Consider the following 27087-nt stretch of genomic DNA (forward strand, 5'->3'; position numbering starts at 1 on the left):
TCTGGGTATCTAACCAAAGGAGCTGAAATCAGGATCTCGAAGAGAGATCTTCACTCTCATGTTCACTGCAGCACTCTTCACAAAGCCAAGACACAGAAGCAACCTAAATGCCCATTGACAGGGGAAGAGAACATGGCATATACATGCAGTGGGATACTATTCAGCCTTTAAAAAGAAAGTGTATTTAGACTGCTTATATTAACTTAATTAATGTTCAGCTGGCTGAAGCAAAATGACTTGGCCAAGCTCAAAATCAAAGGGCAGGGAAATACACCCCAGTCACCAAGAAGCCATGGTCAGAGAATGGACACAGAGAGGTGAAGAACTGAGAACGACGATCTGTTCTGCTCCAGGCTGAGTGACGTCTTCTGTTCTTCTATGCAGGCCAATTTCTTCCCCTGTTACTCTACAGAGGACTCTAGAATGTGAGCTCCACTTGGCCAGATTCACGTCTCTTTGTCCAGTACAATATTTCCAGTATGCATGTCCTGTCCGTTTAGTTGACTGCTGTCTTCCTAATATTTAGAACAACACCTGGTACATAGTAGACAATAAATATGACTGGATGCCCCCAAATAGAGTCTTTAGCCTTGCAAGTGACATGATTTTCAGAGTCCAGTGCTCCTGAACCTGCTTCTGCAGAAAGCACCATTTAAAAATATCACTGTAATTGATATAAGCATTAATTTTTGGTAAACTCTTCAAACTGTGTAGCATTTTTAAAAAAAGTTTTAACATTGCTCACTTAAAAAAAACTATTTATTATAATTCACAGATTTACAAAGTTTTCAAATATATCAAAGTACTATGAAAATATGCAACACTTCATAATGTTACTATAGCAAGAAGCATCAGTAAGTCAAGTTCAAGGCAGAAATGGAAGTAGAAAATAACCTGGACATCCCGCACCTCCCGCTGATGTATCCTTTTTCTCCCTCTGTTATCTGGCCACTCTGAAGGACACTCTTTTGCTCAGACACCCAAGGTTCCTGTGCTCCCCCTTCTAAAACGTGCCCTCAGGAAAAGAGAATGTGAATTTATACACTACCGTTAAACATGACAATAACTTGGAGTATTACTCTACTAGGCTTATTTGCATCTTTAACCTTAAACTCTAAGAGATAACAGAAGTAGAATTTTTAGCACTGCCTAGCAGGTAGGAGTGATTACATAGGTGCCTTTGAAAGCTCACGTTAAAGTCACATTCCACCTGGCGGACAGGTCACCACCAAAGACATACAAATATACACAAAGCAAACCTACCAACTAGAGTTTAATCGTAAGATTTTAACTTCATAGTTCAATTCTTTTTGACAGAGTACTTTCAACACTAAAATTACCCCCAAACTGGAAATTATATATCTCTTACAAACAGCACAGGAAAACCCTGTGTTTAACCAGCAAAAGTCATTCAAGGAAAGAATACAAAGTGTGAGGCAAGACTAATGCTTTAAAGATTAAAAATTTAAAAGATTCTGCAATAGACTGAGAAGAGGCTAAACCAGAAGAGAAGCTTAAAAAGTTAGCTTTTTCATTCATAACTGCTATTTTCTGAAAATCTACTAAAAGTTCACTTTCAGTAACTGAAATAATACAAACTGGGTACTTCCTATAAGTGTACCTGGTTGATTCTCAGAATACGTTTCATTAGGAAGCACTATATTGAATGATACAATGTGACAGGAAAATCATGTGTAACAGTCTGTAAACAACCAGAAGTTATGAAACTTCCTCAATCGTAACTTTAAAAATCTGAAGTCACTCAAGAAGACCATTTTCTGAAATTAAACCAGAGAATTTTGCTAGTGTGCTTTCATCAGAATGTTAGCATTTTAATCTTCACACGTAAAACACTGGAAAAAACCTGAACTGCAACAAAGCTAAACTAGTCATTGCTTTTGATTGTTACTAACAACCTAGCACGGAATCAAAACAATTAAAATGAATAGAAAGGCTTGCATATTGTGGCAAACACCACGAACTGGGTATACTCAAAAGCCATTTTTATCTCCCTTCTCTCTTGCCTATCTCTCCTATAGAGGCCAGAAAGAAAAAAAGTTCTTGATTTCAAATACCTACAATTAGGGACGGACATAAGACATGGTTCTGGTCAAGGAGGGCTATCTTTTCCAAATAAAAAGTAAAGATTTGTTAAGAGAAAGCCCCTTGGCCTCTTTCTCTTTTTCCTTCCATGAATATGGAAGAAAGGACCAGAGGTATTATAGTCCCTTTAACCAAAAGACAACAGTAATGAACACAAAGGTCTACCCGGCAACCACACAGAGTTAAAAGGAGTCAGGGTCCTCTGAGCCACCGTATCAGGGCTGGACTGCACACCTCTGGACTTCTTACTGCATAAGATACATACAAGTTAACAGACTAAGCTACTGTAGTAGGGTTTTCTACTAGTGCAGCTGAATGCACCTGCAGTAGATACAAATACAAAATTCTGAGTAAAAATCAACTTGAGTTATGAAGAAAATCCTCAGTGACCCCTCAAATATTCTAAAAAGGACCTCTATGATAATTTTGTTTTCTTTACCTGAAGACAAATACTGTTCAACCAACACACACACACACACACACAAAAGAAGGGGAGGGAGATAATGTTTGATGGTAGTGAAAATATTTCAATGCCAAACAAAAATAAGGTAAGGCTGGAGGAGAAGGGCATGAGTATAATAACAAACAATTATGGTGTAATATTTCCTATTTGTCAATTTCAACAGTCAGCGAGTCCATTTCTTGGGCAGAGGGATTCTAACAGTTTTTAAGTCTGAATCTTCAAACTTGGGAAGCCTTCTTCCAGGTTACCAGCAAGATTCTTATCAACTTCACGGAGGATTTTGAGAAAGTCTTCCACCTGTGAGTTAAACAAAAGAATCAAATAAAAATAAGTAGAGGAAAAGATACCTTAAAAAGATACTGACTACTGTCTGTAAAAATGCTCTACCTATGTCTTCTAAACAGTCCAATGGAAAAGAAATGTTGACAGATTGGCAGGTGACAAGAATAGTACTCCTGGATAGTCCTCTGAAACACCAAGGAAATGCCTAGCCCTTACCACTGTTTACTTTCATTTATTTATTTTTGGCTGTGCTGGGTGAGGGCTTTCTCCAGCTGCGGCGAGCAGGGGTTTCTCACTGCGGTGGCTCCTCCTGTGGAGCACAGGCTCCATGCGAGCGAGCTCCGCGGTTGTGGCATGTGGCTCCAGAGCGAGCTCCGCGGTTGTGGCATGTGGCTCCAGGACACTCAGGCTCAGCAGTTGTGGCTCACGGGCTCTAGGGGACAGGCTCCGTAGCTGTGGCACATGGCTTAGCTGCTCTGAGGCATATGGAATCGTCCCAGACTAGGGTTCGAACCCACGTCCCCTGCATTGTCAGGGGAATTCTGATCCAACTAGTCCACCAGGGAGGTCCCCTCGTTTACTTTTAAACTAATATTTCTCCTCCTACTGATGATTTGCATTGAGGGTCCATTACCAGAGTTATATTATCATCCTCCTTTCTGACCCACTCCCTCACTCCCACAGTCCACACTTCATTTTCCTAAAAAAAAAAGTTATTTTGAAATTGCCTCTAATGGTAGCAAAAGCAATGTAATTTGAAGGACCATAAAAACCTATTGACTGTACCTATCTAAGAATCTTAAAAGTGTTACTCATGCTAGTGCCATGAATTATCCAGCAGTCATCTATCTGACAAAGGCACTGAATCAAGTGTGGTATATGCACTATCTTTTTTCACAAAGGCCTCAGAGATCAAGTGCTTATTACTTAAAACATTTTACAGAGCAATCCCCTGAAACTCGGCCACCTATAACTTTACTCATACTCACCACAGGGCTATAGAAAGGAAGAAGATTTTCAAATGCACAGGAACACTTCTGTTTGCTTAATTGGCCCTCCTTTAGTCCCTGAGTTATAGTCTCCTAAAACAAAGAAAGAAAAAGATCTGTTATCAAAAAAAGGAAAATTTCTAAAGCTACATCTGGCGAATAAATGCAAATCAGTTTATCCAGTTCCCTACTGATCCTACAGGCATTTCAAATGCTCCAAACTGAACCTGCCATCATTCCTCCGTGTCTGACCCAAACATGTGCTCCATTGAAGGCACCACCACCCGCAGGCCTGCTGCACAAACCAAAAACGTAGGGTATGGCCAAGACGGCCTCCTCTGCCGCCAGCCCCTCCAGCCAAGTGTCCAGCTCTACTCTAAATCTCTCTCATCCCGCCCCTGCTCTCCATCCACTCTTCCACTGTCTAAGCTCTCACTCTTTTCCCTTGAAGATTACCGGCCACAGGAGCCTGCTGGTTGGTCTCCTGTCTTGGAGGTTCAACTCATTCTAATCCTCTACTACCTCTGGAATAATCTTCTAAACAGGTCACATCACTTGGTGCTTCAAAAAAAAACTCCAGAGGTTCTTCAATTTTCTCAAGATTAAGTCCAAATTCCATTAAGTATGGCATACCAGAATTTTCAAGACATATCCCTGGTTTATTCTCTGCCCACTTTCTTCCTATATTCTTATCACATAAAAATTAAGAAACACCTACATCCCTCCCTCCAAAGAAACAAAAACAACAACAAACAATGGGAAAAGTACTGGTAAAAAATATGCAAAAGATATAGAATTACCCAAGGAGTTCATAAAAAAATCAAGATGGACAACTTTATAAAGCAGGACACACAAATATATGGAAAGATATTCAATCTCACTAATAATAAAAAAAATACAAATCAAAATAAGGTGCAATATATCACCTGTGGTATTTTACTTGATATAAAAATTACAATACACAACATTAAGGATCAAGGAAAATCAACACTTTTCACATGTCAAGACCATTTTGGCAATATATAGCCATTTATGCCTCAGTCATCTTTACATTTATCATGTCAAACCCAGCCATCTAGCTTCTGAAAACCTATGTTAAGGTAATAATCCCAAATCTGGAAAAGGGAAGCATGATAATTCACCAAAAATATAAATCATCAGAATAACTGAAGCTTGTTTTAAGGCATATTCTTTTTAAAAGTGTCAATGAATATGATCTCCATCATTGCATGCATAAGTATATTCTTCCTAAAATATATGGCTAGAAAGAATATGCTCAAAGAAAGAATATGCTAACAATCCTACACATATTCAGGAAGAATACTTCTTAAGACAAGTTAACAGTAAATTTTGAAAACCAATTTTTTGGCAAATTGAGTATTAAACAAACTGGTTTTCAGTGAAAAGTTTTTCAGTATATTGATGTGGAGTCAGGAAAAGTGTTTATAATGTTAAGTGAAAAGAGCAGCCTCCAAAAATTGTGCAACTGGTGAGAAGTATATGAAAAGCACATAAATAAATATACTAATTTACATCAGCTCTTAGTCTGAGTATAAACTTATAATGATAAGTTTTTTCTTTCTCTATTTTCCCAAATTTATGTAAAATTAAAAAATAAAAACATTAACAATAAAATTTGGGAGCAGAAAGTAATCCATACTTTCTTTTGCTGAAGAAAGCATTTTATGCTTCTCTCCTACCTTTGTTAACACCTGGAAAATATTAGAAAGAAATTCACATGAAATATCCTTCAAGATTTTCAAGTGGAAATCATCTTGGGTTAAATCAGACTTTTTAGTTTCTTCTGTGTTAGACTCCGTTGAGTTCTCTGGTTTCTTCTGACAATGTTCCATATTTTGTAAGACACGAATCAGGCTATCAATCAGAGGAAGATCCACTGTACAAACAAATCAAGGGGCAAGGAATCAGCCAGTTAAATTTGGTCACCATTCATTCATTCCTGCACATGTACTGAACACCTACTAATACTAGACACCACTGTATTTTAGGTGCTGTAGATATGGTGGTAAACAAGATTGTCAAGGCCTCAGACTTCAAGAGACTTACGTTTTTATACTCTCAAATAAGCAAATGAATAAAACAGATTGAAAAAGAAACCCGAAATGATGAAAAAGGATATAGAAAAATACAATTCAGGAACTGCCTCCCCCCTCAAGATTTAAGTTTTTAGTTTGAAAATACCAGGGAAATGGATAAAAAATAGCCAACATGGAGACATATGCTTTATTATTAGATTTTAAGAATTTTTTTTAATGAGGGGCATTATAATTGTATTTTCAGACAGTTATAAAGCCATTAACCTTACTATCTCAGATATACTCACAAAACAAAGCAAATAAATCATATACTGAAGTATTTCAATATAAACATACATCATGAAAAATATAATGTGACAATATTCAGATCAAACATAACTATCAACACAGTTAAATGGTTTAACTCATTTACTGAAAAGAAATCAACACATCTAAAGCAAAGTATTCAGAAAGGTTGAAAAAAATAATATAGACAAAGCTATTAGAGGCAAATGCAAACAAAAAGAAAATGGGGGATATGAACTTTATATGTGATATAAGCGGATTTAAGCAAAGAAAATAAGTATTATGGGAAACAAAGATGGGCAATTTATAATGAATATATACTAAACAACATGCCATCAACATTCATTAAACTACAAACAATGTAAAGGACAAACATATTGGCAGTAAAAGATAGTAATTTTCCCTCTTTTCACATCAAATCAAGTTGAAAGAAGTAACTAAGGTTTATGGAAGACCTAATAAGCATAACAGCTGACAACTCCAACATTTACAGTCCAGCTCAGCCCTCTCTCCTCTGCTCCAGACTCAAGACTGTCGGCTCAACTGCTCCAGCTGGACATGGAGTCACCATCTCAACCGTACCAGGTTTAAAAACCAGTCTTTTCTACCTTAGTAAATGGCAATTCTTTTGCACAAAAATGCCAGACAGATCTTGACTTTTCTCACACTCCTCATTCTACTAGTCGGCAAATCTTGTTGGCACTATTTAAAAATGATCAGAATCTGACTATTTTCCCCCACCACCTCCCCATTACCACCTTAAGCAAGTTACACCATCTCTTGCCACAGCAGCCTCCTAACTAGTCTCCCTTTCGCCCCCACAGAAAGCCTGTTAAAGTCTGCTCAAGTCTGTCCATCCTCTGCTTACAGTTCCCTAGCTCATTCAGAGCAAAAGCCAAAGTCAGGCCCTCCCCACCCAACCCCCATTACCTCTCTGGCCCCAGGTGCTATTTCTCTTTCCCACCCCAGTCATATACGGCTTCACTGCTCTTCTTCAAATATACCAGGCATACTTCTAATTTGGGGCTTTTACACTTGCTGTTCTCTCTGTACGGGCTGCTTTCTGCCCAAGTATTCACATGACTCACTTCATTACTTCCCTCACATTTGTACTCAATGTCATCTCCTCAGGTAATTTATCCATAAATGCAAAAAAGACACTTGAAAATAGTCCACATTTACTTTCAATTAAAAACTCTTAATAAAATAGAAACAGATTACTAAGTCCTCAAATGGTACAATATAAACAGCTTAAGCCTAAAACAGCATCATGATTAATGAAGCTCTAGAATCATGGCCAATTAAAGTCAGGAAAAAGGTAAAGATCACCATTATTACATAACCCCAGAGGTAAACAGCAACCCATTAAATAACAAAGAGGTAGAAAAGTGAAAAAACATACCTAGGTTAAACTAAAAGAAGTGTCAGATAAAGTCCAAAATTACCACTGGAACAACCACTAAAAACAGTAAGAAAACTCAGTTGGAGAAGGAAATGGCAACCCACCCCAGTATTCTTGCCTGGGAAATCCCAAGGACAGAGAAGCCTGGCTGGCTACAGTCCATGAGGCCGCAAACAGCTGACATGTTTAGTGACTAAGCAACTGATGCAAAATTAATATACAGAAACCCAACAATTCTCATATATTCCAACAGTAATCAGTGGAAGATACCAGAGATAAGAGCAACACACAAAATATTTGCGAATAAACCTAATAAGAGATATGAAGATCTGTATGAAAAAAATCATAAAACATTACTGAGAGACATAATACTTGAACAAATGGAATAGCACATGTTCTCAGACACTATAAATTTAACATCTCAATCAAAAAAGTCAAGAAGACATTTTGGTTTTGTCAATCTAATTCAGTGTTAAAAAAAAAAAGAATAATAGTAAAAAAGATACTGAAATATTAGAAGGAAGGAGGACTAGCCCTACTAGGTATCAAAACATAAAGTCTTAATAATTGAAACACTATTGCTATGGATACATGAATACAGCAACAGAAATGAATAAAATATATACAGAAATATAAAACACAGTAACAATGAACTTTCAAATCCGTGTGGGTAAACTGGTTTATTCACTCAGCAATGCTGAGACAGATGGGCAGCCATCTGGAAAAAATGTGAAACCACATCTCACATGTAACACCAGAATAAATTCTAGATGGGTCATGGATTTAATTGTATTAGTCATAAAAATTATTCTGTGAAAGACCATGTGTTTGCAGAGGAAAATATTCATTTATATTTCTCAATGAAAAAAGCTGCCTAAAAAACAGGAAAAAAAAAAAACATATGGATGTGAGTGTATAGTAGTTATCTCTGAATGGTCAGATTATAAGCACTAGTATTTAGCATGTGGTATTTTTTTATTCAAGGGAATAAAAGCACCAGAAAAATCGAAGAAAGGAATAAAATGAACAACAAACACATCTGATGAACCGGAATTTAACTTAGTGAATTAAATTATACTTGCCTTTTCCTATCTTTAGATACTCCTGTTCAGCCTGTGAAGCATAGATGGCAGACAATACTGAGAAAACAGAGGCCAGCACTGTTTTCTGCTCCTGCAGTATGATGGGCGGGTCATCAGCCTGACAGAACTCACGGCACACCAGGTCAAAAAGTAAATTCCAAGTGTCTTTTCCAGTATCTGGACACTGCACTTGATAAAGATGACAAAGAAAGTAATAGTTAAAAAACAGAAAACAATTAAATGAATAACTATTGTGCTCCCCCATTCAACATCTTACCAATTGCTTGAATTCCATCGTCTACCGTGGTGAGCAGCTGTAAGATATGCATGTAAACATCAAGCCCTTCTGGATTTTCAGAACTAAATACAACAAGCAAAAGCATTCAATCAACTCTTGGTCCGTGGAACTGTGATCATTCATTTATTCAATAAATAAATATTTATCATGGTACTAGGCACTGCCCTACATGCTAAGGATGAAAAAGGGAACAGGACAAAGTCCTCTGTTCACCAGAGCTTACATTCTAATGGAGGAAACAGTCAAAAAACAAATATTATGTAGTACAATCAACACACACTGGGCAAGACGTAAAAATTCTTTTTGACCTTGGCCCATGAAACTAACAATGCAGAAACCTACCAGGTGACAGATACCTCACCGTGCTGGTTTACTTGAATCATCAGACAAAAAGTGACTGAGACATCAACAGAATGAATGTAAGGCCCACTGCACAAGCACTGACAATAATGATGATCTTAAAACTTCATAGGATCACCTTACCTGCCGAGCTGAGAATGCTAAAACCTGCTAAGTATAATTTTTGTGATCAACAGTCTGGATTCCTAAACTCACAGACTTAGTTCTTCAACCACACAATTAAGTGAAAAGATAGTGAACAACTAAAAGATGGTTCATAAGTGCCTACAGCTTGCAGGCACTATGTTAGAGGCTGGGAAAACAGATACATATACGACACCCTTACCTTCATGAAATTTACTGTCTAAAAGCAAAGATGATAATTACAGGGATAATAATAGTAAAGTGATATGAATGTAACACTGGAAAGATATCCAAGTAGCAGACTTAATTTAGTTTGGAGAATCAGGTAACATATCCTAGGAGAAACGGTTTGCCCTGAAAGGGGCAAAGAACTGTTGGAGGCAGAGACAACATGGTGTGCAATGGCTTGGAGTCAAGAGAGCTTGGTTCAGTTGAAGAAATGAAGGAAATTTCATGTAGCTGAAACAGAGGACAGGAATAAGGATGGAGAAGCACTGTATAAGGGCCTGGAAAGCCATAAAAATCTGGACCTCATTCAAAGGAAGGCAACTGAAGAGTCTGAAGCATGAAAGTGAGATGACTAGTATATGTTCTGGAAAGACAGCTCTATAGTCTAGGCCTGGAAGAGCGAGCCTTGAGGCTGGGAACTCAGGCTAAGAGAATGGTGCAGCTGTCCATCGCAGTCTGGCAGGGGCACAGACAAAGTTCCAAAAAGTCAGGAAAAGAGACTTCCCTGGTGGTCCAGTAGTTAAGAATTTGCCTCGCAATGTGGGGGATGCAGGTTTAATCCCCGGGCGGTTCAACGCCCACATGCCAAGGGGCAACTAAGTCTGGTGCAACGCAACCAGTGAGTCTGCGTGGCACAAACAAAGATCAGGCATGCCACAACTAAGGCCTGATGGAGCCAAATAAACAAGCACTTTTAAAGAGTTAGGAACAAGGCTTGGAGGCTGACTGGCCATGGGAAAAGGGTGGGATAGGGAAGTGTCAGTAATGGCTTCCACATTTCTCCCACATTGTCCAAATGGAATAATGATTATCTCATTTATTGTGATTGAGAATACTGAAGAAGCAGGTCTGGGGGAAAATGATGAGTTTTATGCTCACCTGGATAAAGGACATAAAATTTAAAGGTTTTAGTGTGGATTATTTGGAATTCCCTGGCAGCCCAGTTGTTAAAACTCTGCATTGTCACTGCTGAAGGCCCAGGTTCAATCCCTGGTCAGGGAACTAAGATTATACAAGCCACGGGGAGTAGCCCAAAAAAAAAGTAGGTCATAAAGCATTAAGAATGAGTTGATCAACAGGCAGATCAATTCATAAATTAATTTTCTAGTGACTAGCAAAAAACAGTTCCAGTGATCTACAAGATCTAGTAATCACTCTTAGGAAGACACCAGAGCCCAAAAGGCAGTCATTTATCTGAGACTGGCACATACATGCAAGCAGCAAGAAAACAAATGATATCTGACATTAAATGAAGAAGTTGTCACATGGCCAGTAAAAAATAAAGCACAAAGAAAATCTTTTCCATTTGATATAAAATTATACAAAACTACAGAAGATTTTAAGAGAGTAACCATAATTAATGCTGAATAACAGCCTATTGCTAAGTAATACTAGTATTAGAACAGGTATTTTGCCACCATTGTGATTCTTGCAAAGAGCAAATACACTGTCACCAATATTAGCAGTGAATCAAACCTGTCAAAGATCAGCTATGTGCTACTCATCCCGTCGAAATGAACCTAAGAAGACATATGTAAGGATGCTTCTAGCAACAGGATTTTCCCAGAACGTTTTGCACAGAAGAGCTCACCTACCGCACTTGTTTGGCAGCTTCAAGTACACAGGGCACAATTCGAAACACTGGCTGCTGTTCAGAATCTTCCTGGGGTTGGTCCAGAGCCTGAACAGCCCCGCTTCTAATCCATTCCAACATCAGTTTCTCATCCAAATCAAACAGCTTGTCCACAACCTCCCCAACCTTTACCAGCAAGTCAACTGCAGAGAATAAAAGAGATATTGAAATAAGAAACAAAATTTTTAAAGCAGTAAGTCTAATCAAAATTCCTAAAACTATTTCAAGAAAGCTAAATCTTATCAAAGCATTCCTTATTCCAAACACAATCTGTTTACTACCTTTGTTTAAATCTGCTTGTGTTCCTTCATTTTCAAGTGGGAGATTTATCAGCATCTTGAGAGCTTAAGAAGAAAGTTTATATCTTGAACTGAAATAGTATCTCACCTAACACTTAGTTTTTAAGTGACGTCTAGAAATAGTTACGTGGTTTCCTAAAAATTAAATATAATCTTAAAAGATTTTTTTTTTCTAGATTACATGGTGACTTACCATTTGTTGAACTTGACATGATGAAGCAAATACTATCATAAATAGCTGGATTTTCTCGAATTCTTTCAACCCAGACACTGGCCACTTCTGTCTGGGAAAGGCAAGTAAGCAACAACCTATGTGAAAAACGTGAGCTTAATACCTATCCTTCAAAAACAGCAGAGCAACTTCAAGAGGGAAAGGGCCACTCCACTCTCCTGGGTCCCCTTACGGGCGAGCGCAGAGAATCCATAGGAAGAAGAAGGCACACCTGCTTGTCTCCAGCAGAGTAGGAGGGTCTGAGTCATGCAAACAGTGCAGCAACACCTGGCTACAAAAACAAAAACGGTAACCCAATATGCCTCACTCCTCTCACTTCAAATATCAAAACAGAGTTTTTAACTTTTTGAACATTTTAATTGTGAAAACATGGCATACATACATAAAAACCAGTAAGACGCAAATCTACACTTGGGGAACAATTATAAAGCAAGACATAGAACAGAGCTGCATCTCTGAGGCCACTCTGTGTCTCTTACAAACCACAATTCTCCTTCCCACTAGAAACAACTACTATCCTAACTTTTCCAGCAATCATTTTCCTGGCTTACCCTACAGTTCACTTATATATTTTGGTTTTGAACTTTATATGAAAGAAATGATATTGTATGTACTTTTTTGCATCTGAGCTCGTCTGCCCAATACCATCTCTTTACAATCTACCCATCTTGTTCCTGTAGCTACAGATTCACTGCTGTGGAACATTTCACTGAATGAATATGAAACAATTTATTTTTCCAGCCTACTACTGATGAACATTTGGGTTTATTCCAATTTGGGGCTCTTTCAAGCAACAGTCATAATCCTTTTTGTATGAGTATCCTGATTTATGTGTGCAACTTCTCTTACCATATACCTATAAGCGGCATTGCTGGGTCACAGTGCATCTTCTAATCTGACTAGGTAATGCACAACTGTCCCAAAGTGGTTGAAGAAATGTATATCTCATCAGCAATGTACACTGTTCCATATTACTTTTAAGGTAAGTATTTCATTACATTTATAAAACTTGTCAATATAACTCATTCAGATTTTTAATAGGTATCACTAGACACCAAACATAATCCTGAGTCGTTTATTCCATGAATGATTATAAGTTATGGAAGAATAAATACCTTAAACTAGGATCTTAAAGTCCTTCCACACCTAGAAGAGGTAATAACCTCTATTTTGGAGGCCCCAGATACTTGAATCCTGTGATAAGCCTCACAGCTTTTCCTGAAAATAACCTAGAACAGTTTTCTTAACCTACAGTAGGCACATATTTCTTTAAGATTCTGATTAACAGAATTAGAAGAGACCAGGCCTCTAAGCAGAAGTATGACAGCTTTTGAACCACAGGGGCAACCCTGTATCCTCTATTCTGTTGGCAAGCCACTTCACCCACCATCTAAGTCAAAATTCTCAGGGTGACTGTGGTCAACAAGTCTAGTTGTTTTAGACTCCAGCTCTGCGCCTCTGGATTTCCTGAGCCTAATAAACTGTTTCGGACTCTGGTCAGGTGCTCCATCTCCAAGCTCTGCTCCACTGGTTCTTATCCCATGCGGGTGACGATTCAGGCTCCTTTGCAACCAATGCTGAAAACAGGCTTAAATTCTGAATCATGTCCACAAATAGTACCGAAGTGCCCAGATACCATCATCAACACACAGAGCAGTTCCTGGAGCGTGCTCACCAGGAGAAAGGAAGTACTACATTCCACGTTTCCCTGTCTCTCTTATGGATAAGGATTTCCTTAGGGATAGGAAATATGAGTCTATCTTTTAAAAACATAGTTATTATGTAGTAAAACTTACCCAAGATTTTTATCACTGCTGATGGACACACATATCTCCTGGAAACAGGCCATATTACCTAATATTCCCACACAGATTTCCTGCCAAATCAAATTTCACATGTCACAATGTTAGGCTCTAAGGTAAAAGACATATATACAAAAATAACAACTTGAGAGGAAAAAAAAAAAACTTTCACTGAACCAAGTCTGGGGAGAGAAAAAGGGAAGCAGCACACGGGAGTATACTGCCTGTTTCCTAATTTGACAAATGTCCAGTAGTATTTGAGAGGAGATGAAAAACACAAGAAAAAGAAAGATCAAAGGCAGGTAGGAGTTTGTGGAAGAAGAAATCTTATGGATGAACTGAGTCATATTTGATTGATAGGATTTGAATGTACAAATAAGACAAGACATTCAAATGAGAGGGAAAGTGTCAGCCACGGCAGGAAGGGAATAATGCAAGAGTGAACAAAGGCTAACACAGAAAGCTGCCTGTATTAGCACACAGTTACTGGGTCAGACAAAAAGTCCGTTCAGGTTTTTCCACAACATCTTACACAAACATTTTGGCCAATCCAATATTAGTAGCACATGGTGGGAGGAGAGCATGGGATAAGTACAGCAGATAGAAAGGATCAGGATTAAGGGCCCTAAACATCATGTTGAAGAGTTTAGACTTAATCTGAGTTATCTGAAGTCATGAAGGTCCTCAAGAAAGTGGTCAGCATACTGTAATATTTTAGGAAAATTATTTTGGCAACAGAATGTATACCACATGATAGTGAAAAGATTCTAAAGGAGCTAACTTCACTAGCAACAGCTAATACTTATTCAGCACTTACTATTCTCAGGCACTACCTAAGCACTTTCCATGTACTATTTCATATAATAACTTATGAGGTATGTACCATCATTATCCCCATTTTTCAGATGAGGAAATCAAAACACAGAGAAGCTAAACAACTTGCCCAAGATCTCCTAGAAAACAACAAAATTTCAGAGGCTGAGCATTTAACCACTATATCACACTGCACCTCTGAAATCAAGATGAAGGAAGATAAGGGTAGCAATGGCAGGTATAGAAATGGATGAAGTTGAGAAAGACTCAAGTGAAACCAGAATAGTATGATGGGAGGAAAGAGAAGCAATTGAACATAACTCCTAGGTTTCAAGTTGTTTTATTTCTCCAGTAGGACAGATTGGTTCCATTGACAAAAACAACTAGAAAAGGAAGCACAGGAAAGAACACAATGAATTCAGTTAGGATAGTGCTTCCAAACTTGCTAGAACATAAAAATCACTTAGGGAATGTACTGAAAATACCAACTTCCATGTCCCATCTCAGATCTATTGAATCAGAATCCCCAGAGTAGGGTGTGGGAAGTTGCTTATCAAGCACATCATGTGATTTTGAAAACTGGATAAGTGCAACAAGCACTGAGTTTGAACATATGCAATTCTGGATTGGAAAATGCAGCATGCAAGTAGACAGAGCTTGATGAAAGGTAAGAGACAGAACACCGGAAATCAGAAGGGAGGCATCGCACAAACACAGACTTGCCACTTAAAGAAAGGTGTCGAGTAGCTGAACTCACCAAGGAAGTGAATAAAGAAAGGACAAAGGATCTGATGTACACCTTAAAAGCAGCATGTAGGAAGAAAGTAAAAAGACAAAACAAGTAACAGAGAAGTGACTGGAGAGGTCAGAGACCAGGAGAGTGGAGTGGCACCAAAGTTAAATGAGTCAAGAGCTTCAATAAAATGTGGGTGGTCAAATGTAGGGAAAGGAGTAAAACAAAATGGGGGCAGAAGAGCAGCACACACCTTGCCCTTAAAAACTAGAGGGAATAATTGAACTTCCAACCAAACACTAAGTTTTCCAGTCTCAGCTACTCACTGGAATAACCAGGGGGGACTTTACAAGCTGTCTGGAGCCTCATACTTGGTGAGACTGTATGATCTGGGAATGGCCTGACCTGCAATTTGTAAGAAGCTTCCTAGGACAAAGCGTCTCAAAATTTGGGCCCTCGTCCTGGTCATAACCTGACTAACATTACTTGGAAACCTATCAGAACTCTTTAATCCTACCCAAAACTACTGGATCAGAGCCTGGGGGTGGACCCAATAATCACTGATTCTAGGACACGCTGCAGTTGGGAAGCAAACATTTTAGGTGATTCTAATATGCGGCAAGGAGAAGGCAATGGCACCCCACTCCATTACTTTTGCCTGGAAAATCCCATGGACAGAGGAGCCTGGTAGGCTGCCATCCATGGGATCGTGAAGAGTCAGACACGAATGAGCGACTTCACTTTCACTTTTCACTTTCCTGCATTGGAGAAGGAAATGGCAACCCACTCCGGTGTTCTTGCCTGGAGAATCCCAGGGAGGGGGAGCCTGGTGGGCTGCCGTCTACGGGGTCGCACAGAGTCGGACACAACTGAAGTGACTTAGCAACATGTGGCAAAGGCTGAGAATCATTGCCATGAACATGCTATGGTTCAGAGACATATATAATTAATAACAGGACTAATTCCTAAAAGAAGCATTTCTTATTTTCTTAAAATAAAATAAGCTTATTTTAAGTACTAAGTACCTAAATTTGAAAAAGCTAGGAGAAAGTCATGCAACTGTCAAATCTTTATATTAATATAACAACCTAAGGAAAAAGTGGTTCATTGCTTCAAGAGGCCCTAACTTAGGTGGTGCATTATATGAAATAAAATTTTAATCCAAAATTCAATTTGTAAAAATATACTATAGAATTCTCCACTTCATAATTTCAAAGAAAGAGAGATGATACAGTACATCAGTTACATGGAAGTCAGGCAGGTTAGGCTCAACCCCAGCTCCTTTCTTAGTTGTATGACCCCAGACAAACTTCTTAACCTGAGACTTGGTTCTTTTATTTACAAAGGAGAGATCAATGCTTACCTCACAGAGTAGTAAAATGAAATACTCAGTAAATAGCAGTCATTCATAATTATAATTACCTAATAAATATTTACGAATCAGCCACAATATACACAGCACAGGGAAACCTAAATGGCACTAAAGTACGGAAGGCAATGAAAGTACAGAACTGTTCTGATGTGCTTACTACCATCACTGGGCACTGAGAGATTACTTATTGGGGAAGTCTTGGAAGAAAAGTACCACCTTGGAAAATAGATGTGAATACTGAGAGGAGATGGGAGGCACACAGAGAGGTGATGGGAGGCCCGGAGCAGGTGATGATCACAGTAAGCTCCTGAGGTGAGGAGCAGATAGGCCATGCTAAATCAGAAGACGACCTGCAGGGCAGATTTTATGCAAGAAAGACAAATCAGATTCAAATTATGGAAAGTACTGAGCTATAGGCTGTTTTGAAAATTAAGGTTTTTTTAAGCAATGGAGGATTTTATGACTTAAAAAAAAAGAAAAAGGCAATAAACTGAGGAATGGGTAGTCCAGGCATTGGTCCCTATTCTACCACATATTAGCAGCATAATGATAGCTATGACTATCTACAGTGTCCACAGCTGTTAAATCTAACTAATGATCTCCCTGGTCCAGCCCAAATCTAAAATTCTATGACTGTAATAATTTTAAATAGTACATTACTTGGTACCTGATAATGTTCAATAAACATCTGCAGACTGATCTGTAGCCACTTCAGAACAGTAAAGTGAGAAAAATGAAAGACTATCCAGCACTTTTAGGTCACTGCTCCAAAGAGGCAGCTTTAGAAATGTACATACTTACTCTTAATCGAGGACATCTGGATTTGGCCAATACTCCCATAAATATGTCAGGAGCATTAAATTCTTGGAGAAACAAAGCCACATCCTAAAAATAAAAATGATTATTAACTTGGATGCTGAATATTCCTCCTTAAACCCAATAGCTTAGGCAACCTTAAAAAAAATGAATTTCATATACACTTCTTTTCAGGCACAAGAAAAAAAATGCAAAAGGTTAGGAATTGTGTCAACAGACAAAAGTAATATTAGAGCACGGTGGTATACAGTCTCAATGCAATGGAACAATTCCACAAGCAAATCTGAAGTGACTGTGATATTCCAAAGGACCGTCCTCCTTTCTCTGCCATGTATATAGTTATCTTAATGATCTTTCTACCCACCAGAATTCTCATTAATTCATTCAAACATATTGCTGATTCCAGGTATCATGCTAGAACATGGGATAAGGGGGAAAAAAGTAAGTCATAATTTTTGTCTTCTAAGAGCTTAAAACTTGATAGAGAAAACAGATAAGAGCTCCTATTGATTGGGTCATGCCCAGAATCAGAAGTTTTGTTTTCAAAATCCTCAACAGAAAAAATTCTGATCACAATGTAATTGCAACAGCTTCACATGTTCAGCCTAGAAAGTCTGCCTGGTCCCCAGGGCCTAAAGGGACACATCACACAGGTGAATGAACCGGGGGCGGACATGTGGCCCAATCTCACTAGAAATGTGAACCCCAAAACTAAATCAATTAGCTGTGGAGATTTTCATTGTAAAATAGTGAAATAAAATTAAGCTTCTGGCTGCCTATCACTTTGGATATTCACCAAACCTGTGGCGTGTATTCTAGTTTAACTTATAACACATGCTAAGTGGCTTAAATGAAAAATGTCCTTCAAAGCACCCTCAAAGAGAGAAGCAGTAATCCTTCAAAGCAGCTGAAACTGGGGTAACCTGCATGACTGCTGGCTGAGAGAGACATACTGTACTTATTCAGAGATCATGATCAGACAGAACAATATTTTCAAAGATATACTCCAAACTGAAAGTCACAGAACCAGATGCTCTCCACCCTAAGTCATCAAGCTGTCTGTCAAGTGCGCATCTCTCTGCAGCATGCAGGGACTTTCGTATTTAATGACAGTTAATGACTCGTGAAGTAGCACAAGATAGCCTAATATTAATGCCAACAATAGTAACAGCAATGAACATTTACTGAACAAGTATTAAATCCCAGTGAAGTACTATCTCATTTAATTCTGAAAACAATCTTAAGAAGTAGTTATGATCATTACACTAATAAGCAAACTAAGGTTTTAAAAGGTTAAGCGACCTGCTCAAAATTATATAATAAATAGGAGAATAGAATCAGAATTTGAAATCTGATCAAGCCCATGCTCTTAGCCAGCACACCATACTAACTCTAACTCTTAGATATTCATTCACTCATTAGGTCCTTATAAAATATTTACTGAAAAACTCAAGTAATAGGCACTGTTTAGAACTCTGGAGACACATTAGGGATAAGGTGTCAGTCCCATCTAGTTTTCCTTCTAGAGGGATAAACAAATAATAAACATACGAACAACTCATCTATTAATACATAAATTCTAAGTACTACAAAGAAGATAACAAGATAGTATGTGCTAGAAATCAAGGTAAGGGGGCCTACTCTAGATATATCAGAGAAGGTATCTCTGAAGAAGTGATATTAAGCTTTTAAGAGAAGGAACTTAAATCTCTCAGAGGACACAGGCTCAAAACAGTCACTGAATAACAAGAATGAACAGGTTCTATGAGAGCAGAGGAGAGGAATCCTGGCTGGAGTGTCTGGGGAGACATCACAGGAGAGGTGACATTTGAGCTGGGCCATAAAAGATGGGCAAGATTTTATGGGGTGGAGGACATTCCATGCAGGGAGCTGCATGAACAGAGCATGAGCACATGCGAATGCAGGAAGCACCTGGAAGTCTCCGACCCTGCTCACACACCGAGTGGCAGGGAATACGGCTGGGGTGTAGTTTCACTGGAAGAACTCTATGCCAGTGAATCAGCAAGCAGCTCTTCTACAGAGGCGCTTCCAGAACCACCACAAGAGGACAAACAGAAGACCCGGGCATGAGCCTCCCCCCACCCACGATCTCAAACAGTAGCTCTATTTCACCTTTTTATATTTGAGGTTTTCACACTAACATTTCATTTGAAAAATGAGTTTTATTTCTTTAAAAAAAATGTTTTCAAACCATAGCTGCTGCTTCTTTTTTTTTTTTTGGTTGTCAAATGATCCTTTCTTTTTCTTTTTCCTTTGCAGTTCTTAACTAGCTGGGCACTCCACTGCACCACTGTTGATATCATCTATGATGTCATGAGGGTGGCGGCCATCAACATTGCAGCCCACAGACTGGGCAGTCCCCAGGATCTCTTTAATGGTTCCAGAAAGTTCTCTAGCTAGAGACAGATGCCGCATCTGCCGGGCAATGTTGACGATCTCATCAAAAGTGATGTTTCCACTGTGCTTAATGTTTTTCTGCTTCTCTCTGTCCCTTGGTGGTTCCTTGAGGGCTTTGATGATCAGGGCAGAAGCAGAAGGTACCACCTCAATCTGGGCTTGTCTGTTCTGAATGGTCAGTTTCACTGTAATCCTCAGACCCTTCCAGTCACCAGTTGCCTTGGCTATGTCATCACCGACCTTTTTTGGAGACAGGCCCAAGGGGCCGATCTTGGGGGCCAGGGCAGACGTGGCACCGACTTCCCCACCGGTGCACCTCAGGTACATGACGACTTTGATCTCATTGGGGTCGAACTTAGGCGGCATGGTGGAGGCGGCTGGTGTCGGATGAACCCGGATTCGGGACGACCGAAGAAAGTTGCACCTTTGCCTCCTCCTAGCCGAAAGCCGAAAGCTCAAACCATAGCTTCTTAACAGCTGGAGGACAGAGAAGACTTAAACAATACTCTCAACCGACCTGATCAAACTGACATTTACAGGACACTCCACCCAGCAACAGGAGTATACACTTTCTTTTTAAGAGAACATTGAACATTTACCAAGACAGATCAAACACTGGGCCATAAAACGAGTCTCAATACATTTAACAGAATTCAGAGTGTTCACTAACCACAGTAATAGAAAGGTATCTGAAAAATCCCCAAATACTTGAAACCTAAATAATGTACTGCTAACTCATTAACCAAGAAAAATTAAGGAAAATTAGAAAAGTATTAATTGAACTAAATACAATGAAACACAACATATCAGAAGCTGTATGACAGTTCTAAAGCAGTATTTAGAGGAATATTTATAGTGTTAAATGCCTATATTAAAAAAGAATGATCTCCCTCCAACTAATAAAAATAAATTAAAAAAAGAATGATCTCAAATCAACAACCTCAGCTTCTACCTTAAGAAATTATATAAAGAAAAGCATATTAAACCAGAGTAAGCAGAAGAAAGGAAATAATAAAAGATCAGAGTGGATATCAATGAAACAGAAAATGGTAAAGCAACAAAGAAAAATCAGTGAAACCAACAGCTAATTATTTGTGAAGATTAAGGAACCATCACTACAGACACTAAAAGGATAACATATTACTATGCCAATAAATTAAATAACTTGGATGAAGTGAATTAACTCCCTGAAGAACACAAACTACCAAAGTAACCAGAACAGCCCTATATCTATTAAAGAAATTTACAGTGTTCCCCACAATATACTAACAACCACTGAATGGTGAGTTTTATGGTAATGATTTGTATCTCAATAAAACTCATTTTAAAAAAAGTTAACACATACACAAAACTAAAAACAAACAAAAACAAAAATCTTCCCACAAAGAAAACTCCAATATCAGATGGCTTCACTGTTGAACTTCACCAAATATTTAAGGAAGCATTAATAGCAATTCTACACAAACGCTTCCTGAAATGGGAAGAGGGAAAACTTCCCACCTCATTCTGTGAAGACAGCGTTACCTTGGTACCAAAGCAGACAATGGAAAGAAATTAATCACTCTTATGAATATACATAAAATTTTTAAACTACATTTTAGTAACTTGAAAATCAATCAATGTAGTTCATATTCACAAACCAAAAAGAAAAACCACATGATCCACTCAATAGATTTAGTGGAAGCATGACAAAATCCAAAGAGACTTAAGGACTGAACTATTCACCATCTCCTTACTCAACAGTCTTTTCAGTTTCATTTCCAACCCCATACCTCATCCATGGACATATCCCATACTCTGCAAATTTCATTCTCCATTTCTTCATCAAGCTCCATCTGCTGCTCCTCATCATCTGAGCTGGATTTGGCATTTTCAGGGGTAACCATCTTCAGAAACACAAAGGAAGAACATGAATAAAGGTTGTCCATTAACACTCCTCCAGAAATATTATCCCATAATCGTTTAGAAGTCACAAAGATTAGTATTCTCAAAGTATCTTCTTTTGCAAGAAGCTTTTATTAAAAAAAACTAGTACTTGGGGTAACTTGGGTAAATACTGCTGCTAGGCACTGGGGTAGAAATAGAAAAGTAAATAAGATTTAACTACTTACTTCTAAGTAGTTTAGGATTCAGTGGGGGAAAAGACATATAAACTGATAATCACAACAGAAAAGGTAAGTGACTCAACTGAATTGTGGACAGAGTTGTAAAAACAAAAAGATGGACCACTGACCTATGCCTAGGAGAAGTTTTCCCAAACTTCTCTTAGGAGGGGATATTGAAGCTAAATCTGAGGGGAAATCGGAGTTTGTCATCCTGAAGAAGAGGAGACAGAGAAAAGTACAAGAGTTCAGAGTTAAGAAAGGGCCTAGAATGTGTGGGGAATGGTGAGCAGTTTAGCGTGCCATGGGCAGATAAATCTGGAAAAGCTGCAGAGAGTCCTGGATTCCAGTCTAAGAAATATGAGTTTTCCACCGTAGGCAACGGTAACTATGAGGAACTCCCATGGACGCCATTTTTTTTTTTTTTTTTTTAAGATTACTTGGTCAGCTGTGTACAAAATGGACTAAGGGGTACAGTGATTGAAAGTAAAGGAAAACTATGTGTCAGCACTGTGTCGGTTCCTGGAGAAATGAAGATGAATATGGATATGCCCATGACCTTGAAGACCTTGCAATCTCATAACTGAGACAAATAAACCCAATAGTTGTGAGACATTGAAAAAAAAAAAAAGAAGAAGAAGAAAGTAAAGGAAAAAGTTGGGGAAACATGAGAAGAACGTTCACATTTATTGAGAGGTTCCCATAAGGCAAACTACGGTAAGCATTCTCTGGCTATCATAATCTTATTTAATCTACACAATAACTCTACAAACAATAATACAAATACTACCCCACTTTATAGAAACTAGGAAAGAAGTCAGTTACGTGACTTGCCCAAAGTCAGGCAGGGCAAACCGCGCTTTTGACAGAGCTGTACGAAGCCCCAATCATTTATTCTACTAAAGAGGAAGTTCTCGAAACAGATAAATTACGACCTGGGCTTCAGAAACGACAGTGGCAATGGGGAGCAAAAACCCACTGCATCACATGCATTGCATGTAAGCAATGCATTTACATGGTCACATATATTTGGAATTTTACAAAAATAAAACATTTTAGCCAAAAGCACTGCAGCATCCCTGCCATTACACTTCAACACAGAGAGTGGCGGCCGGCAGTTTTGGGGTCCGCGGGGAGACAGCCAGGAGGCCCGGGGTGAGGCCCGGCCGCCGGGGCCTGGGGAGGGGTCGTCATAGGGACGGCGGCTCCCGGGGCAGGCGGGGGCTGCCCGAGGCGGGGCGGCAGCCTGGGGAAAGTAGGGGGAGCCCGCGCGAGGCGCGCGTTTCCGCACCTGGATGAGCCCGCTGAGGACGCCGAAGAGCCAGTGCTTGCTGTAGACTGTGCTGCCTATGCAGTCCCCACCGGCCGCCTCTTCCTCGTCCCCGTCCCGACTCGGCGGCGGTGGCGACGGGTTGCGGTCCATGACTTCGCCGCCTCTGGCGCGCGGGAGCTCCTCCGGAAGCCGCGGGAGGAGGCGAGAGACCGCCAGGCGCCAGAGGGCCCGGCGCAGCTCCCGTCACAGCGCCCCCTGCTGCCCGGGGCCCTGCCGGCCCGAATACCCGCCCAATGCTATGCCCACTAGGATGGGGAGCCCAAATGTCTTGGTCTTACCCCAGCGCTCTACCCAGGACCCCAGCGCGGTTATATTCATAATTGTTATTTGTCACCCTCCCTGGACCACGTATTCCATCTCTCCAGGAACTCTTAGCCTGATTGGAATGGCCAGGGTGTGGGGGCAGGGAACAGGATGATGTATCCGCTACAGATGTGAAACTATCGGACCTCTGACCTTTGGGCACAGTTGCCATTCTTAAAAACATTGCTCTTCTCCCAGGTGTGGTCGGAATCCTGGGAAAGACGAAAGTCACCAGTAAGAATGTCAGTATTACAGCTCAGTTCAGTTCAGTCGGTCAGTCGTGTCCGACTCTTTGCGACCCCATGGACTGCAGCTGACCAGGCCTCCCTGTCCATCACCAGCTCCCGGAGTTTACTCAGACTCATGTCCATTGAATCGGTGATGCCACTGAGTCAGTGATGTTTTTTCAGTTCCTGCTGCTATTTAGTCTGATGGTACTAAACCTCAGACCCCATGCTCCCCACACCCCACAGCAAATATTTTAGAACACCCCTTTAAGGAAATGAAATTTACATAACCTACCTCAACATTTAATTTCAATAATACCAATATGATTCCCTGGAGAAGGAAATGGCAACCCAATCCACTCTTCTTGCCTGGAGAGTCCCATGGACGGAGGAGCCTGGTAGGCTACAGTCTGTGGGGTCGCAAGAGTCGGACACAGCTTAGCGACTGAACTACTATTACTAAAATTCTCATTGGAGAAGGAAATGGCAACCCACTCCAGTATTCTTGCCTGGAGAATTCCATGGACAGAGAAGCCTGGCGGACTGCAGTCCATGGGGTCACAGAGAGTCTGACTCAACTGAGTGACTAACACACACACACATACACACACACACACACACACACAATATGATTCCCTTACAGAAAGGAAAAATAAAATTAATTTAAAATAAAATGATATGTATTGTAATGTTTTAACTGCTCAGGCACAACAGTACTAGAGGATATCAATACATTAAAGATCTCCAATTTTGGCACATACATATCACATTATTGTGAGCCTCACATTAACAAATGGAGAATGACATAGGTATGGTTCCTAAGGGACCCTGCTTCTCAAAATCATGAACAGATGATGGTAACATTTCTAACAAAATAAAGTTCCAATTTACATAGCAATTGCACTTATGGAAAATTTTAAAGTATATTAAAAGAGCAAAAAATACTCTGCATTAGTATACAAAATATAAGTGGGTCTGAGGCTCAAACAATTATACACATTTTTTCACCTTTTGTTCAGGGGCAGACTTTGTGGGACCTGAATTATTCAATTTTAGAAGCCCATTTTAGGGAAAACACTACAAAATTCCTAACATTAAATTGTTACAATATGAAATATTTATTTAGAATGGGAAAAAAGAAATCACAGCAAATCACCAATTTAAAGTAGCCAACTAATACCTTAAAGTGAAATCCAGAAAAATACCTGTTTTTATTAATAAGCGGCCTGACACACTTCTACAATCCCTTTTTCTTGTTTTAATAGGCTTTATTTTTCAAGGAGTTTTAGGTTCACAGCAGAAGGTACAGAGATTTCCCATAGAATCCCTACCCCCATTCATACATAGCCTCCACCACTATCAACATTCTCCACCAAAAACAATAAACAACATTTGATACAGTTGTTGAACCTACATTGGGGCGTCATTATCACCCAGAGTCCATAGTTCACATTAGGGCTTACTCTTGGTGTTGTACATCCTATGAATCTGGCAAATTTGGTGGTACTGGTGGTAAAGAACCCACCTGCCAATGCAGGAGATGGTAAGAGACAGGCGTTCAATCCCTAGATTGAGAAGATCCCTTGGAGGAGGGCATGGTAACCCACTCCAGTATTCTTGCCTGAAGAATCCCATGGACAGAGGAGCCTGGAGAGCTGCAGTCCATGGGGACACAAAGAGTCAGACACGACTGAAGTGACTTAGCGTGCATGCAGGCCCATGGGGACATCTCTATCATCCAGAGTCCATAGTTTACATTAGGGCTAACTCTTGGTATCATACATTCTGTGGTTCTGGCAAATATATAAGGGCAGGTATTTATCATTATAGTATCATACAGATGGTGGCTGCCGCCATGAAATTAAAAGACGCTTGCTCCTTGAAAGAAAAGTTATGACCAACTTAGACAGCATATTAAAAAGCAGAGACATTACTTTTGCCAACAGAGGTCTGTCTAGTCAAAGCCGTGGTTTTTCCAGTAGTCATGTATGGATGTGAGAGCTGGACTATAAACAAAGCTGAGCGCCAAAGAATTGATAATTTTGAACAGTGGTGTTGGAGAAGACTCTTGAGAATCCCTTGGACAGCAAGGAGATCCAACCAGTCCATCCTAAAGGAAATCAGTGCTGAATATTCATTGGAAGGACTGATACTGAAGCTGAAACTCAAATACTTTGGCCACCTGACTCGAAGAATTGACTTTTCAAATAAAAAGACCCTGATGCTGGGAAAGACTGAGGGCAGGAGGAGAAGGGGACAACAGAGGATGAGATGGTTGGATGGCATCACCGACTCAATGGACACGAGTTTGAATAAACTCTGGGAGTTGGTGATGGACAGGGAGGCCTGGCGTGCTGCAGTCCATGGAGTCGCAGAGTCAGTCACAACTGAGCAACTGAACTGAACTGATTATACAGAGTAGCTAGTTTCACTGCACTAACAATCCTCTGTGCTCTGCCTATTTGCAATCCTTTTTCAATATAGTTTTTTCTATAGTTTCTTTGATCACCTTTTTATATGACAATGACCTTGTAAGGTAACATTTTCTATGACAAAAAAATAGGTAATTCTGTCTTTAGCATAGTTGTTTAAATATTTAAAAATTATTAGTGGTAGTTTAGGAAATTATTGTTGGTAGTTGAAAGTTTATTTCAGCTTCAGAACTTGTTATTGATAATATTCTGTAAAGTTTTGACCACCTGTACTATTCTTTCATTTTCATGGTGTCAAATTTCCCTATGCTGGAGGAGTACTTTCTACTCAGCAGAATTGTTTTTACAAAAAAAGAATTATTCACTTTTTTACTTTTTTAAAAAATATATTTATGAACTTAGGCAAACCTAAAACCACAGCTTCTGGAAGAACCATTTGTTCTTGCTGGTGTCTTGTATCTCTCCTCAAACTTGACCTTTGCCTCTCATTGGGCCTTGCATTTGAGAGCAGGGTCTCTGAAGACATCCTTGTTGACAACAGTTTTGTTCAAGGGGATATCCACAGAGTACCTTATGCGCATGAGGTGATTATAATTATAAACTTTCACAAAACACTTGATCTTTGACCTCTTGGCAATTTTCTTCTTGCCCATGGCAGCTGTCACTTTGCAGGGACAGCGATCAATTCCGGCCACCAGAGCATGGCTGTAGGATCAGTCTGAGGTGCTGTCATCAATGTTCTTCACGATGACCGCTTTGCGTCTGGAGTAGCGACCGGCCAGGACCAGCACCATCTGCCCAGGTTTCATGAACTTGCCCATTTCAGCAGCTACCACTCAGGACTACAGCAGAAAGCATTATTCATTTTATTGAAGGGTTAGATTTTTCTATAGGACCCTC

The 27087-nt window shown here is 39.6% G+C and overlaps 2 protein-coding genes and 1 pseudogene across 3 annotated transcripts; all 3 read right to left on the bottom strand.

Annotated features, from left to right (window-relative positions):
* Nucleotides 1–747: 747 nt before the first annotated feature.
* SAAL1 (serum amyloid A like 1) lies at nucleotides 748–23362 on the bottom strand. Of its 2 annotated transcripts, none has more exons than XM_020904835.2 (12): nucleotides 23184–23362; nucleotides 21563–21676; nucleotides 17358–17441; nucleotides 13633–13712; nucleotides 12048–12107; nucleotides 11798–11913; nucleotides 11268–11448; nucleotides 8941–9023; nucleotides 8664–8852; nucleotides 5538–5734; nucleotides 3838–3930; nucleotides 748–2863 (listed from the first exon to the last, which is right to left on the bottom strand). In XM_020904835.2, the coding sequence occupies exons 1-12, from the start codon at nucleotides 23313–23315 to the stop codon at nucleotides 2771–2773; spliced, it is 1422 nt and encodes a 473-aa protein (XP_020760494.2). In that variant the 5' UTR covers nucleotides 23316–23362; the 3' UTR covers nucleotides 748–2770. The 2 variants fall into 2 exon arrangements, with proteins under 2 accessions (XP_020760494.2, XP_020760486.2); XM_020904827.2 differs by having other exon boundaries at nucleotides 12009–12107.
* LOC110144779 (large ribosomal subunit protein uL11-like) lies at nucleotides 19629–20213 on the bottom strand. Its single transcript, XM_070473448.1, has one exon. The coding sequence runs from the start codon at nucleotides 20154–20156 to the stop codon at nucleotides 19656–19658; it is 501 nt and encodes a 166-aa protein (XP_070329549.1). The 5' UTR covers nucleotides 20157–20213; the 3' UTR covers nucleotides 19629–19655.
* Nucleotides 23363–26595: 3233 nt separating the features above from the next.
* Nucleotides 26596–27008, bottom strand: LOC110145038 (large ribosomal subunit protein eL27-like; annotated as a pseudogene).
* Nucleotides 27009–27087: the final 79 nt, after the last annotated feature.

This window comes from Odocoileus virginianus, chromosome 10 (genome assembly GCF_023699985.2).
Source record: "Odocoileus virginianus isolate 20LAN1187 ecotype Illinois chromosome 10, Ovbor_1.2, whole genome shotgun sequence".
NCBI lineage: Eukaryota > Metazoa > Chordata > Mammalia > Artiodactyla > Cervidae > Odocoileus > Odocoileus virginianus.

Coding starts and splice junctions, on each gene's coding strand:
- LOC110144779 (XM_070473448.1), bottom strand. CDS start 20,156: ATGCCGCCTAAGTTCGACCCCAATGAGATCAAAGTCGTCATGTACCTG.
- SAAL1 (XM_020904827.2), bottom strand. CDS start 23,315: ATGGACCGCAACCCGTCGCCACCGCCGCCGAGTCGGGACGGGGACGAG. Junction 9,024..11,267: donor GAAGCTGCCAAACAAGTGCG/GTAGGTGAGCTC, acceptor TGTTGTATTTAG/TTCTGAAAATCCAGAAGGGC. Junction 3,931..5,537: donor TTTTCCAGGTGTTAACAAAG/GTAGGAGAGAAG, acceptor TCTTTGTTTTAG/GAGACTATAACTCAGGGACT.